This window comes from Anopheles merus, chromosome 3R, assembly GCF_017562075.2.
Source record: "Anopheles merus strain MAF chromosome 3R, AmerM5.1, whole genome shotgun sequence".
In the NCBI taxonomy this organism is placed as follows: domain Eukaryota; kingdom Metazoa; phylum Arthropoda; class Insecta; order Diptera; family Culicidae; genus Anopheles; species Anopheles merus.
In genome coordinates, this window is record NC_054084.1 from 4444750 (window position 1) to 4460491 (window position 15742).

General features: G+C 47.0%; 1 protein-coding gene across 1 annotated transcript in view; it reads right to left on the reverse strand.

The window, feature by feature from the left end:
* Positions 1-332: 332 nt before the first annotated feature.
* Positions 333-15742, reverse strand: part of LOC121596836 (homeobox protein invected) — a 59733-nt gene continuing 44323 nt past the window's right edge. The window contains exons 2-4 of the mRNA XM_041922129.1: positions 11535-11540; positions 1939-2081; positions 333-1574 (exon numbers count right to left, since the gene is read on the reverse strand). Coding sequence (XP_041778063.1) covers positions 1266-1574; positions 1939-2081; positions 11535-11540 — 458 coding nt within the window. The 3' untranslated portion in view covers positions 333-1265. The remainder of the gene's footprint in view (positions 1575-1938; positions 2082-11534; positions 11541-15742) is intronic.

The window sequence follows — 15742 nt, forward strand, 5'->3', positions numbered from 1 at the left end:
AAGTTCACTGTGTTTGAATTTCTCAAATATTTCCACTCCATTCGGCGTCGAGCTTTGATGAAGCAATTCCAGTAACAAATAGAATTTCACCTGATGTACCAAGCTAAATGGGAAAATAAGAGCAATTGATTGATTGCTTTATTGAGGAAAAACAAATGCCGCCCAATAATGCAAAGCCAGAAGGTTCGCATTTCGTAGAAAAGATGCCTTTAATCACTTACTTACCCTGAACTTTCTTTCACTTGCATGTCCAAGTTTCTCATGTTCTGTCTGTTTGTTTTCGTTCTCAAACATCAACGCACGCAACCGGACCGGTTTCGAACAGCTTTTAATTGAACTATGAATATTTTATTACTTCCAAGTTACGGGTGTTGCCTCCAAACTTGCCAAACCACACCAGCCAAGCGGGCAGAAGCGCCTGCAATTGCTCGCTTTTCTCGTTTGCCTGCACTGTACACTCAACCACGCGCTGTAATCAAACGCTTTCTTTTCGCTTCTGCGTTGCCTCGGTTCTGGAAGGAAAGGATTACTTTCAACGGATGATTGTGCTGGTGGTTGTGCTGGTGGCCTACACTTTTCCACACGATAAGGTAAAAGTTCATAGCAAGAGACGACGATTTCACAAACAACACAAGTTTTCGGGCCTGACTACCTGAACTTTCGTGATACCGGGACTCCTTTCCAACTAGATATGACTTAATTTTGGTTTGCGTTTTATCGCTCGGAACGCTTGTTGTGTGTGCGTGTCTGAATAATAGGACGATTTGGTTTTAATAAGTTCATTTACAGCAGGGCTAAGCGTGTTTGTATGGTCAGGTTTAGGTTTGAGGAGAAGAAGGAGCAGCTTTTCCTTTGCGTTTCTCTTTATGAATAATAAATAATAATAAAAAAAACAGAACCATACACTAGCAGCTAAAGATTATCTGTACACACATTGCCCACTGCACTGCACGGAACACAAGGGTCGAACATACGATGTGCCTACATGCTACATGCCATGGTACTAATCACTACAGTAGTCAATTATTTAGTTATCACAGATATTTCGCTTCTTGCGCACGCTTGCGCTACGTTTCATATTGCCATAGTTTCTCATGCGTTCTCGTCTTCCACTCTCTCTCTCTCTATCTCTCTCTATCTCTCTGTTATGCACCTGCATCTCGCGAACCCTGGGAGTACGATTAATAAATAGTGTTGAAAGTGATGCAACGAAGGAGGGTTTTTGTCAGTCCGAACAGGCTCCGATCGCCTTCGTGGAACGGAGATTACGCATTCGCTACCGTCGCGGAAGCTGCCGGGCCGGCCGATCCGGTGCGCGATTCGGCTGCCGCCGCTGCTGCCGCCTGCATCTCCTGCAGCTCCTCCTCCTCGCGGGTCAACGGGACGGTCGAGTGATTGTACAGACCCTGGGCCATCAGCTGGAGGGCGAGCGGGTTCTTCTGGCCGGACGATTTCTTGATTTTGGCGCGCTTGTTCTGGAACCAGATCTTGATCTGTGCCTCGTTCAGCCCCAGCTCCGCACTCAACTGCTGGCGACGGCGCTCGGTGAGGTACCGATTCTCGGCAAACTCGTGCTGGGTGGTGGAAGGAGAAAGAGAAAAGCAGGAAAAGCTAGGGTTAAACTGAAATTCCACACAATTCTGTTCCAATTATAATTATGAGTCTAATATGAGCGTTTAGCACATTTTTAAGGCAAGTAGCAAGTAGCAAGATCACCGTTAAGTCAACCTCAACAGAACTGGAGCGTTCGTTCTGGGGCACTTCAACCAAAAAAAAAAAGACCACCAAATTGCTTTCCCAAACACTTCCCGTTGCTTGCTGAAGATGCTCCCAAAAGAAAGGCTACCAACCATTTTCCACCTCACTGTTACATTTCACAGCAATTAAAGTATTTAGTGGTCGAAATAAAAAGTGAACTCCCCCCCTCAGACCTCTTACCTTTAATCGTGCCAGCTGGGGCCCGCTGAACGCCGTCCGGGGTCGCTTGTCATCGGCGAGGGCCGCCGCGGAGGCACTCTGTTGTGCCGGGCCGCTGCTACTCTTTTCCGCCGGGCTTTTCTTTGGTTTGCGCGTCCGTGGACCTTTAACAAGAGGGAAAAAAGGAGGACAGGAAAGATCTCGTTAGTAGGGTGCTAGGAAAGCGGCAGGGCGCTGCTGGGAGGGATCAAATAAAAGGCGCTCGTTGGGAGCGCTCGCTGCAGCACTTCATCACGGACCGATGCGAACGAATAATCAAACGGTAGCGATGCGTAATAATTGATGTACAAATAGCGTCTCTTCCGTCTTTGGCTGGGTAACAGGGCTATTAGAACCTTTCCGTCTGTACAGAACTCCGTGTGCGTGTGTGTGCGTCTTGGAGAGAAAGCGAAAAGGGAAAACGGAAATTGACCCCACAAAAAAAAGAAAAGAAGTACGTCTGTCTGGTTGGCAGCTGTGGACCACCGGGATAGTTTTGGGAAGATTTTTCCCGCGCACTTTCTCAAGTGTTGCGTCAAGATGCTGGCGCGCGAGACACCGGGCACACCGGTGTGCCCTATGGCGCCCAAAAGGTGGCCACCTTCGGGGGTTTTTTTTTTGTGCTCCCCTGTCCCAGCGCTTTTCCCAAGCGCCAGCTGGGAACGGTTTTTACACCACACGCAACTCCGAACCAAACCCAAACCATAAGGTCTTTAGCGCTGCGAGCAACACCACAATACCAACACACAAAAAACTAACACCGGCACTGGAGACAGTTTGAGTGGCCAGAAGGTACTAAGCGGGTTTGCGCACAAGCGGGTTAAAAGTCGTAAAAAAAAGAAGCTGACACAGTGAAGCCAGTCACAGGGAAAACCTCGACGAAAGACGCATCCATATGAGCCTGTCGTCATGTTGTTTGCGCTCATGTTGTTATGGATCGTTTGTTGTTTGCTTTTCCTGCCAAGATGGTACACCCGGGGAGGCGGGGAGGCCCTTTTTCTTCCTTTTCCATGTCTTCCCCAACAGCTTCACCGCATACAGATGGTACACACGGATTGCGCGTACACGGGAACAATAACTCGCCCATTTGTGGTATTTTTGTTTGTTTATCGTATGCCACTTGAACCCATCGCGCCACATCGTACGGATCCGAGGAACGGGGTCCACGGGAGATTCTATGCTTCACCCCAGGCTCATCACCGTGATTTCGATCGCTGTGTTCTCGCAAAGACCTTCAAGTATCATGTCGTGCATTATTTTATGATCGCGATGATTATCATCATCATCATGACGATACTGGTAGTGGTGTTGTGCTGCGTGACCACGGGCATGTGTGGAAGTGTGCCAAAGGGGCTTTTTTTTCTCGGAAAGCTCTCCACCCCAAAGGGGGAAGAGTTCCCAAGGATCTGAAAACTCCTACTCTTCTCTTGGGCTTGGGCTAGACGCCACCGGCGCTGCATACGCTCCGTGCCATACCGTGTGTCTGTTCATTTGCCCTTCAAGAGTGATCCTCTTGCTGGTGGGGTTTTTAAACATCCAGACACAGTTGAAGAGGAAAGAGAAACACTGCAGGAAAGGATGTGGAAAACTAGTTACATCAACAAAACGAACTAAACAAACAAAACACACCAACAAAGGTGTGAATGGATCAAGACTGTTGTTTAATATTGTTTCAATGAGCTTGAATCCCTATCGTTTGCATCGGAGCTGAGAGAGCGCTGCTCGGATCCGGGCACTTAGTTCGATGTTCGATTGATTGAGTAAAGCCTGATCCTAAAATTGTTTCGTGTTGACGACCGTCCCACCACACGACTGACCAAGGGCATAGAAAAAGGCACCAGTTTTTTCAAAAAAAGGAAAGGGCAAACGCCTTGTACCGGAAATGATCGCCAAACAGCGAAGAAAGCGGGCGATGCATGAAGGTGATAATTTTACACCGATCCGCAGTCTGATTGCGTTCGTCACGATGACTTTGTCGTGCGAGATCTTTGTTTCAAATGGGCGATTAGCTGTAGAAGATGGAGTGCTTCAAGATGCTTATCATTATTAAATGTTGAACACGGTGGTTTCAACATGAGGGGGTGGAAAAAGGCATGGAACAAACATTGTTGTCGTCTGTTGGCTGCTTAGCATCACGTAAGCGTCATGGGAAAATGAATGTCACACAATTCATACAAACTCTTTAACTACGAGGAAACAATTTACGGCCCCTACGACAAATGGTGTTCGAAATGTGCACCGTTTAGCAACAGCGTGCGGTCAACTTTCGTGACAAAAACACGATCCCGCTGGACCTAAACGATACCGCATACCCCATCCCGTGGCTTTTGTCACAAAATAAATCTAAACAGACTAACTTCACCCCACTTCTGCAACACCCCGACTTCATAAATCAAACATTTAATATTTTACCCACATTTCGTTCGGGCCGCAGTAGCTGCCAGCGGGCCAGCTGAGAAAAACTGCTCCACTCCGTTTGTTATGATCCGCAATTGCGCAAAGGAAAAGTAAATAGAACCGCTCGCGCGCACGCACCCATTTCCTCAACACCAGAAGTACCCGGGGGCCCTCGGTCCCGTGTGATCGACTGTGCAACGGCCCATAGAAACACAGCCAGCTATGCAGGCAGGCAGGAAGGCAGGCAGGCACGGCTGATCGACTGGACTGGCTTGCGCTCCTGGTGGGTGGTCTTGGATGGGAAATGATGCCGGCTGTCCGATCGTAAAACTCGGCCAATTAGCATTCCTTACTACCGATCGCGTTCCTTACAGCGCCGCTCCAGCTGCCTCCCCAACCAGTAGGGTTTCAGTTTACCAACCGTAATTAATTGTTTTTGAATTCATAAACGATGTTTTATTACTTCATTCAATTAAAAGCCCCGTCCTTCCGGAACGCTTCGCACAGTCGCTCCTCTACGCTCCTAACGCTTGCGAAACGCGCTCTATGCGCCTAAACAAAGATGCGCCTTGAAAGAGTAGGTGTGGTACACTGCACTACCTACGCGAAGGGATCGCCGCTTCCCTTTGTGCTGGTGGGTTTGTTGCATTTTTGTGGCAACACAAGGAAAGTAATGTGATCAAAACTCGCTTAGAAGGCTTCAAGCGTCCGTGTTTCCCCGCTCTATTCTGGATCATGTTCACAAACACTCGAAAAAAGGATTGAACGCTCTCGCTCGCCTGTGTTTACTTATTCCTCTGCCGAAGAGAGGGGCGTTTCAAGAGAGTGTTAGAAAAAATACTCTTTTGCACTTCCTTCCCCCATTCTAGATCCCTTTTTTTGTCTATTCAATAGTCTAACACGAACTACAACAATGGCCCGAGTGGTGTGGAAAGGTTGAATAAAAATACACACCGCATAATGTTTTCATTTCCCCCTTTTATGATCTCGATCTGTCGATGACGTGCGTTCGGAGTACTGACTGGTGGAAAAGGTTATGTTGTTTCTTTGTGTTGTGCCCCTCCGTTTTCGAAGATAGACCGATTCTTCGATTCTGTTGCTAATGTTTGCTTTTTTCCCACTGTCCCAACATCGAAAGGTTATTAGAAGAATGATCGGTACGAGCGCCGTGCAAACACTTCACCGCGGTGACTCATGCACACACGATCGTTGAGTGGTGCTGGAAGGTGATTGGAAGTGGGAAGAAGAAAACAGCAGCAAAAGAAGGTGACCGCACAAGCGGCACAAGAATTCAAATATGCGTCAGTACGACAAATTGGAACACATTCAATAAATATTTATCACTGTTTTTAAATCAATTTTGTTAAATTTTCACTCCTTATTCATAATTTAGCTTCTTCCTCGTACGGTTTGCTTCGCTCACGACCAAATTCTTTGCTCGCAAATAAAACTCCCATCCACATTCCAGCCCATTTGTTTGGTTTGTTTTTTTTTTTACTCGGCCAACTTCCATCATTTCACACACCACATAGCCTCTCATCTCTCATCGATTTCCATCACATCTTCTCATCCTTCATCGGTTGGGTGCAGCAGCAGCAGCAGCGGAAGCAAAAAAGACACGCACAAAAAAAATGGTCGAAATAAAGTGCCACGACCACGAGCAAAATCAAGATACATGCCAACCAGGACAGCATCCCGACAGGCCCGATGCCAATACCGTCGTGGGTGGTCCCGGCCCCAGCAACATTAACCGGAATTTCTTTATATATCGCTTTATTGTAATTGCTCCTGACGGCTGTGGAGCGTTTTGCACGTACCGGTGAAGGGAGAAAGGATCCAAAGCGACACAGACCCCCCATCTCCCGTTCCCCTCTTTGCACCAGTTCTTCCCACCGTTCGCGATCACGTTCGCAATCAGGCACAAACTTTGAGCCACATGTTGCATCCATAAGCGGGTACACATAACACGCCAAAAGAATCCAGCCAAGCCAAAACACTGCCGAGCTTTTGGAATTGGTCCCACATTTTTGTGTCAGCGAACCATTTAAGAATGTATGAAAATGTATGCCAGCATCCTCGCTGTGTCCGCCCCCCCGTCGGAAAGTGCTTCTTACGCGATCGACAGTCCCCCCCCCCCGTCGAATGGGTCGAAGACATCCATTTTGTTTGATTTTGTGGGCTCGTGATGGAAATGAGATTGCCGTCGGATTAACGCTCAAGATCCTTGAAAGAAATGATCCTCATTAGCTCGGCTCTTGACCAGGCTGCCCGGAGTGAAATGCAGCCGATTATTTATCTGGCATGAGCAGCTACGCTATGCGCGAAAGCAGCACAAAAAAAACGATCCATAACTCTGAAACTGAAACTGGCTTAAGCCTTTAAACTCGGCCTTTCAAAACTCTCCGTGCCGGTGTTGGCTAATAAACGGCGATGTTGCAATTATTCCACATTTCAGGATAAACAGCGAATGAATGCCTTCAAGCTTTCTCGAGCACTGCAAAAATAATCGATAATTTATTGATTGTTCGACCTGTGAGCAGTCAGGCAGCGGAGGGCAACTCACCGTACACAAATAAAGGAAATAACATTTATATCACGGCCCATCAGCTGAGACGGGCGCCAACAAGCCACCGTAGAGAGGGGAATGAAACCATCCCCATCCCTTCCCAACAAAAAACCATCCCCCTGGCCCGAGCGATGGAATTTTCTAATTAAAACTTAAAACAATTAATTAAATCGAAAACTGTTCAATTTCAAGCGGCCACACCGTTTGCAGTGCCATTCGAAGAATGTGCTGCTTGTCATGACTAGCTCAAGAAGTTGGAAAACACACTCCGAAAAGGAGCAGTTTGGTTTGGTAGGTTGAAGCACAGAAAGCTTCACTCTGCTCAATATGTCTCAATCGATTGAAGTGTTTGACCGAACGACTAAAGCTGCCGAAAGCCAACAATAGGAGGAGCAACATCCCTAAAAACCGTCCAACTCGTCCCGGATCCAAATCATTTAACTAACATTCTTCAGCTACAGCAAAAAGACAGAACAGTGTGTGAGCATGATGTCGATAGAGCAATCGAAGCAACTTCTTCCATCCATTCCCAACACAAAACAGTTACAAAGAGCACAATTTTACCAGCAAACTTTCCTGCCAAAAACCCAATGACATCGGCAACTGTCAAGCGGCACAAAATTGAAACCACAAATAGACGTGTAAAAGGGGCCAGGGTGTATCCTTCAGGAGGAAATGGCCCCATCAGGACGCTTCGAAAGTACTTTTCAAGACATGCACTCGGGGGAAGGTCTAGAAATTCGACAGCTACACAAACGCCATGCTCCTGAAGACGTTCAAAATAGGCCTCCACTGGACTGGCATGCTGCCGTGGGTGAGAAATTAGCTACACTTTTACGACGCCCCAACCCAATCCATGCCGTACCACAAGAGGGCCCTAAAAACACTGGGACAACTTTTCGACTCCCTTGTGCAGAGCTGTGGAGAGCTGGAGAGTTATTTTAAGCAGCATTTCCTTTTCCCCCTGACCCCATCAAAAGTGACCCAAAAGAGGGAAGCAATGAAGTTTCAACCAACCTGGCAACCCGCTTGGAGAAGCTCCGGACGGTTTGTTTCCAGTGGCAATTGAAAGTAATGATACTCGTTCGACGTTTTGGGGACGACCGTAGACGAGCTGCTGATTCATGTACCGGTGAGTTATTTGGCTAAAATTTAAATGCTTAATTGCTTTGTGAGCCCCCGACAAACGAACCCAGCGTACCGTACCACACCCTGTACTGCATTCCTGCACCATCTCCCTCTCTCCCACCCCTGGAGCTGGACCAGAGAAGTAATGAGCAACATAAATCTTTCCACCGTAAAATCTAACAACCTCGTAAATGGATGGTTTGTTAGGGATGTTTTGGATGCGGGTTACTTTTGGGTAACGAACTCCCGGTACCGACTCAATTCCGAGCTTCTTGTACAGCCGTGGGAGGCCTCCCCGTGGACCGACCGACCGTTCGGAAGCGTGCGGAGCGAGCGAATAGCAAAAGTTTCAAATTTAGCTCCAACAATTTTCTCAAGAGTCACTCCAGACCGCACAAGCCCCTTGAAAACTTTCCTTCCCTGAGCGGGGTTGTGCTGCCGTGAAGATGTGGTAGATGTGGTAATGGGTTCCGCCATCGCAATCGCGTCGAGTAAGGTGATTGGGATCAGGGCACCGTAGGAAGAGGGCCCTTCGGATCGGGGCATAAATAATCATCGGCTGTACAGGAAAGAAGCGAGGGATTCCGGACAACCGCTCCATAAGGTTGCTTTTGTTTTAAACCTCACCTTTACAGCAAAACACCGATTTTACCGAAAAGTGGGCAGGTGGGAGGCTTTTCCTTTTTAGAAAGAACACACGCGTCACACCTACACACGCGATGATTGCGCTGAACGCTCTTTCGGCACTGACGAGGTTGTGTCTGCGGGCGGGAAAACAACCAACGCGATGGATGGATAAAACAACACGGCTCACGCAACAGAGATGTCAAACAAATCACACGAATTAAGCCATTTTATATGCACAACAACAACACACACACACACACACAATGGCGGCTGATCGGACCACCAGCCGTGGCAGAGGTGTTGAATTTGATTTAATTAGCGATCGAGCTGCACCGCCGATCAGGGCGAAGGGAATAGGCAAAACTCGTGTCACAATTTGTGCTGGGAGCTTCCCCTTCACCGTTCCCAATCTTTTCCCAGTGAGTGTTCAGCAGCAAATCAACATTCCACTCCCGTGTTTAAATATGTCAAAATCTCAAATGCACTCCCAGTGCACGCCGTGTGTGACATGCCATTCTTCATATCCTCTCCTAAAAAAATTCCTTCACACAAACACAGAGCCCTGTCGTGCCATCTAATCTTTTTCACCGGTGCGGGAATGTTTCACCATCATTCATATGCATGTTTTTCCCGTGCTCTGTGTGTGTGTGTGTGTTGAGATGGCAAAAATTTCGCAAATCATTCATACGGCTGCTCGAAATTCGTACGAGTCGGGAGGCGCACCTTCTGCAAGGGAAAGGCCATCCGTGACGTACTAGCACGGCACACAAAAACCCAACCCAAAACTGGGTGAATCTAGCTTCTAGCTTTAATTAACATTTCAGCCAACGGCTAAATTGAGCATAACAATTAGCTCTCTAGCGTTTTTTTGTCTTCTCTATTTTTCGTCCCTTGTGTCCACAAAAACAAACGTTGGTCAATTGCGTGACGATCGCCAAACGTAACACGATGACACTTGTACCGCAGAATTATGAAGCGTTGTAAAATGCACACACCCACTGTAAAGTACTCTCTCTCTCCCTCTGTAAGAGGGATGTTTTGCAAACTCTTCATCCCCAATACAGCGAAAACCGGGGTTTGCAAAAATGCGAAATTAAGAGCACCGGTGAAAATGGATTAATTACATCGTCTTGGCAGCTCGACAACGATCGTGCTCTGTGGCTACCGGGGCAAGAGGGGCAAGAGTCTCGGCCCTACTCCCAATCGTGACACGAACCCGTGATGCTGACGTACTGTGACACATTCACCAGTAATTAAGCAAATGCGTACTGCCAACGCCAAACTGCTGGTTCGTGAAAAGCTCCCTGCCAAGGATCGGACCAATGCACTAATTGCACCGGATCGGCTGAGGGGCGAAAGGGAGCAAACGTGGGGGAAGCATCCCGTCCCAAGGGAAACGTGCTGTGGCGGTTAAAAAATGGTGTTTCATCAACACGCACCCAGCGCGAGCACGACCAAACAGGAACCAAATATTATGGTTGTGCTGCTCCCGGTGCAGTGCCACGCTGTGTGTGGTCCAACCGTTTTGCGTCCCGAGAGCCCGCTGCAGCAGCAGCAGCAGCCGTGTGTGTACGCGGACGGACGATGACGAAACGGATAAAAATTAATTGCGAAAGGAAGCGGCAATTATTGACGTTGACATTTTCTCTTCATCTCCTCGGTTCAAGTGGAGCAGGCTGGTGCAGCGTGGCTGGTGGTGAAAAGTCACTGTCACTGTCACTGAAACGGATCGTTCACCGTGCGCTGATGCTGATTGCACATGGGATGCACATACACACACACACACACACTGCACGCCGTCTGGAGGTGAGCAATCGACTGTGAAATTATCGCACCCGAGTCGAGCCCCGAAGGTTAAAAGGTTTATTTCGACGTGCTGCTGCTGCTGCTGCTGCTCTGGTTTTGTTGCCGCGTGTGAAGGGTTAACAACAACAAAAAAACGATATTCAAAATGTCAAAAATCAACCCAAAACCGTTTTGTTGTTGATCTGATGCACTTAAACACCGTTAAGCTTACAACATGAGCTTCCCTTGAGGTCAGTTGCAATAAGAACATCCAAAACAGGTTTCTCCCATGTGACGCACCCGTGACGATCGTGATCACGTAATTACGGGCGGCAAACGGGAATCGATCGTTTGGTGTAACAGGAATAATGGGAGGAAAACAACCAACAGCAAAATATCGCTCTTCTCGCCCAGACAGAGAGGTGACAAAAAATTTACACTCTGGCCGACCGCACCGGATTGGTAACTCGATACGTTGACAATTTTGTGATGTATGACATGAAAGTGATATTTTATTTTTGCACATTAAGGTTGCCCCCCTTCCTGTCGCACGATCGGCGATCGAACCGGCGATCGTGTCCGTCAATAAATGTGTTAATGTACTAATTAAATTGGATTTTGTCGCCCGGTGCTCGCCCAGAACGGAGAACGGTTGCGGAGGAAGCAAATGAGCTACGGGGGATCGCCACAAGGATCAATCGTACGAATGCGACTGCCTTTATCGGAAGTGACAACGGGATCACACGTTTCTGATCCCGTCGTCGGATCGGGTGGCCTTGCGCCCGAAACCACAAGCGAAGCGAATGGGAGGAGACGAGGGGTTTCGCGCTCGTTGTGCTGATCCGGTAGGTAATCGATCTGTGCCTGGGTGTGTTTGTGAGCGGATTTATGGCCATAAAGACTACCACTCGCTAATGCCATTTGACAGCTTCTCCACAGGTGATGGCTTGATTCCGCAATCAACACCGATTCGGGGACGTGTTGGGAACAGAAGGAAGGAAGTTCTATACTTACGGATAGACGATATTATTGAGAATGGGTTGAAGATGCCTTGCTTTGCTCATCGAGTACTTACTTCTTCCTGTAAGAGAAATAGAGAAAAATAAGTTATTATTATACATGTTCTAGACAAAACTCTTTAAAAATGCGTTCTATGCAATCTTCTCGCATTTAAAGTCCTTAAACGTTTCTTCTCTCCTTCTGCTGCGTACCAACAAAAACCAAACATTATCTTTCTGCATGTCTCCCTCCAAAACCTTCGCACCCCAAGAAGTCATCAAATCCCGCACTCTATTGAGCGGAAAGATATTACCCCGTCCCAAAGATGCCGTCGTGCCCGTTTACACCCCATTCACCACAAATTGCTTGCCCGTTTTAAATGGAGCTCTCGGGCGGAATCGTTCGACTTTCAATGTGCGTTCTTGAAAGTTTTCACCCGAAAATCCACTCCAAACCATCCGACGAGACGGTGTGACCTTCAAACCGGGAAAGCAGAGCGAACGTCCTTATGCTCGGTGTAATAAAGCAATAATAATCCTCAAATTAATCCAATAAAAATCATTCTCCTAGCAACCGAAACGGCAGCCCGATTTCTAAAATTGCCATTCTTCTGCGGGGACACGACACTGCTTCTTCGGAACCGGGGAAAAACCTGTTAGCAGCAGTAGCAACAAATACCGTTTTGCAGGCAGGAAACCCATCAACTTCTTGCTGCCGAGGGTGAACCACAGGCACAACTGCGAGGGAACAAATATCTTTCTTGTAGAACACGTGTTCCCAGTCCCTGGCGTTTGTGTAGGGGTTTGGGATAAACAAACAGATCCAGGGGATTTAAAGTGTCATCAGGACACTTCCTCCGCGGTAACCGAGAAGAAAGGAGTTTGTTGCGGGTGTGTGTGTGTTTTAATCTTTATTGAATTACACGGGTATAAAGTGTCAACAGTCGGCTTGCTGGGACGGGGCTGATAGTACACACTTGTTTCCTTGGGGTTTATCAAGCTATTCACACCCTGTAGTACAGAGGGTGGCACTCGGGAGATAGGTTAGGGTTATGATTTTTTGCCCTCGCAGCAGTCCTCAGACACAGTCCACTGCATGATAAGCCAGCGAGCATCCTTGAGGAAAAAGGGGTTGCGTGAGCTAATAAATCAACATTCGATTCGCCCTTCAGCAGAGGCAGCAGCTTGCCGGTGGCAGTTTATTGGAAAAGCTAGAAAGCCCCATTCTCGGTGACGTCTGTGTACAAATTCTTTATTTGCTGCGCTTTTTTATTCTTTCTTTAAAGTGTCAATCCATCTTTAAATCTCGCATAAAACTGGAAGAAGGGCGGCCATGTCTGCAGGCAGTGAGATAGAACCATACGGAGAAAGAAAATAAAACATCGCTCCACTTTCACCGGTGCTCTTTTGGAGGATACAATTCACTCGGGCCAAAAAGCGTACGTACGCCCTTTATTGGTTGGAAAAATCAATGATCTTGAAGCAAAGCGCAAAGGGCAATAAATCTTCGTCTCCATCTTTCGCCACTGACAGGTGGTACGTACGAATCAGTGTGCGTGCCTTTTTTTTCTTTTGCTTCTTCTCTGCCATTCTTGCTCCCCGAGTCCCCTCACAGACTGATTGGTATTGTCTTGTGCGGTGAAGAATTTTATCAGCCCGTCCAGTGTGTCCCGTCCTGTGTGTGTGTTGTGAGTGGAATATCGATTGTTTTCTGGCCCCGAAAGAAAAATCAACTCCATACCAAAAATGAAGAACGCTCGATAATACGCTCCGACCCAAAGCACGGCCACGCCGGTTCGATCGCGTTTGCCGTGTTTGGGATGGGATGAAAAATAAAATGGCGACAATCCGTAGGTGTTGATTTATTGCTTATTGATTTTACACGGGTAACAACGTCGTCAACGCCCCATCTTACAACACTATCAAGGGGGTTGGATAGGAAAAAAGGCTCCGGTGATGGAGACTCTTGGAAGGCTGGCTTCGCGTTTTATAGTGTATTAAGTCAAGCAATCAATTGAGTAATGTTTTGTGAGCTTTGCATAAATTATGTAAAAATAATAGGGTTTTGTAGTAGGAATCCAATTTTTGTACAATATTATTTTTGCCTAACAAATGAAGCTTGTCATCTTAAAAATCAATAAAATTGATTTAGATAAAAGGACAAGAAATTTCACCACTCTGTTGCGTTTGATTCCATTTTATGGAGTCTTCCCTCTACAAGAGCTTGTTGTTGTTGTGCCTTTAAGACCACAAATCGATAATCGTCACGCAATTTCAACCAGCTCCACCAACCATCATCATCATCATATCGTTTTGGCAGCATGTCACCGTTTGACAACCAATTGATATATTTACTGCCGATTTGGTCGTAAAAAAGGGTAGTTGGTTCAGCCAAAGAAAAGCGGCATTTCCCGTCCCAAGTCAACCATTCATTCTCTACCGGGGCTGATCCATTATGCACAACCTCAGATGGAGGGGTTGGGGAACGCACATACCGTAGGAGGTCAACATAAACAATCATAACGATCGGTGGCGGTACGGAACGTGACGACGGTGAATTCCTTACGAGACAGGTGGAATGTCTTTATGAGCAGCCTACTGGCTGCTTCCTTCATTTTGGCTCTCTGGTAGGAACAACGAGGACAAAAACATCCACCCGTTTGGGACCTCCTCCTCTGCTACGTAATGCTGGGGCCTTCCTGAAAGGTGAGCGAAAACCGTCCGGTCGGTGTAGAAAAAAAGGTAAATAAATAAAGCACAACATCAACACAACAACGAAGTGGAGTTTATGGGCCCAGGAAACGACCGATTTTTCGTATCGATTTATTCGAAGCATAAATCTGCGTTGGTGGATCGTAAATAGTATGAATTATGAGTGGCCCGCGCCGGGGCTGTGCGATAGCGACCAGCGTGAGCATGAACGATCGATAGAAAACCGTGCCGAATCGAAACACTCTACCGATCCCACTTCGAACAGCCATTAAAGGTCGTTGCGAGGGCGGCTTTAAGAAGGCCTTTTTCGACCTCCGACGCCTGAGTGCAGAAACACTGGTCCAATAATCCAACACCTTTAAAACATGAGACGATTGTTCGTTTTGGAGGGAAAAGTGGCATAGTATTAGATCAAAGAGGTGTGCAAAACAAACAAATCATACACTTATTTTGCTACTTTACACATCAAAATATCCTTTCAATTTAGAAGATTAATTAGCAAAGTCGCAACATGCACTCCAACGCACCTGCTAAGTGAGGTAGTTAAGCCGCTCTGTGTGTCTGTCGGATACTCTGCACATTGTTTGCAGCAGAATTTATTTGTGCGAATTACACATTTCGCTCCGGACTCGCGCCCACACACTCAAACAACTGTTTGCCACAAAATGTCAACCGTGCCAAGGGAAACGATGATCATACATGCGCAAATGATCAAAAACACACACACACACATCCACCCTGCCCGATCGCAGGTCCTGACAAATGCCAGTAGGCGGCGCAATAAATATCATACTGACAGTTTAATGGCTTTATTTTTGGTCGATTTGTTATTATTTATAGTGGCACAACGGTTCGCCACGCGGGTGTGAGTGTGCTTTTTGTGTGTTTATTGTCTGCTGCCTGACCGCCGTCAAGCATTTCCTCCTTGGTAAAACATACCACCCCAACCAAGGCTCCAAATGGTCCACAACACATACGTGGGAGATAAAGGTAGCGAACGAGAGCAAGTTGGTGGCTTTAGTCCGACTTAAAGGTAACGTTGCTGTGTGTGATCAGGTTTACTGTCGGACAGGAAAAAAGGATTTAAACGCCATTCCGCCCGGGAAGTGGATTTGCTTATAAATCACGGATTAAATGTATCAAATATCGGCCGCGTGCGTAGTAAGAAGCGAATTTATGTCACCCGCTGAGTAACGTTGTCGAAACGGAAACACATTTAAGCACTGTCGTCATCGTGCAAACGTCTTCATAGCGTGTAGATTGTGTATATTGTGAATAATTTCAAGCCGATATTCAATTAAAATAACTGAAAATTGAATTAAAATTACATTCCAATAGCACAAGCATGGTTCCTCTTGCGTCAATCAAACGAATTGAAAGCATCGAATAGCTCAGGATTAATTAATGCCCAGTACATGTCAACTCATATCAACATCAATCAACGCAAACAGTCCGTGGAGCTCATTCGCAAAACAATACCGGCATTCCATTCAACAAAACACAAACGTTTAACAGCATACTCACACCTATTAACGGGTCGGTTTCTTCACGCCAGTATCACGCGGTAGTGTGC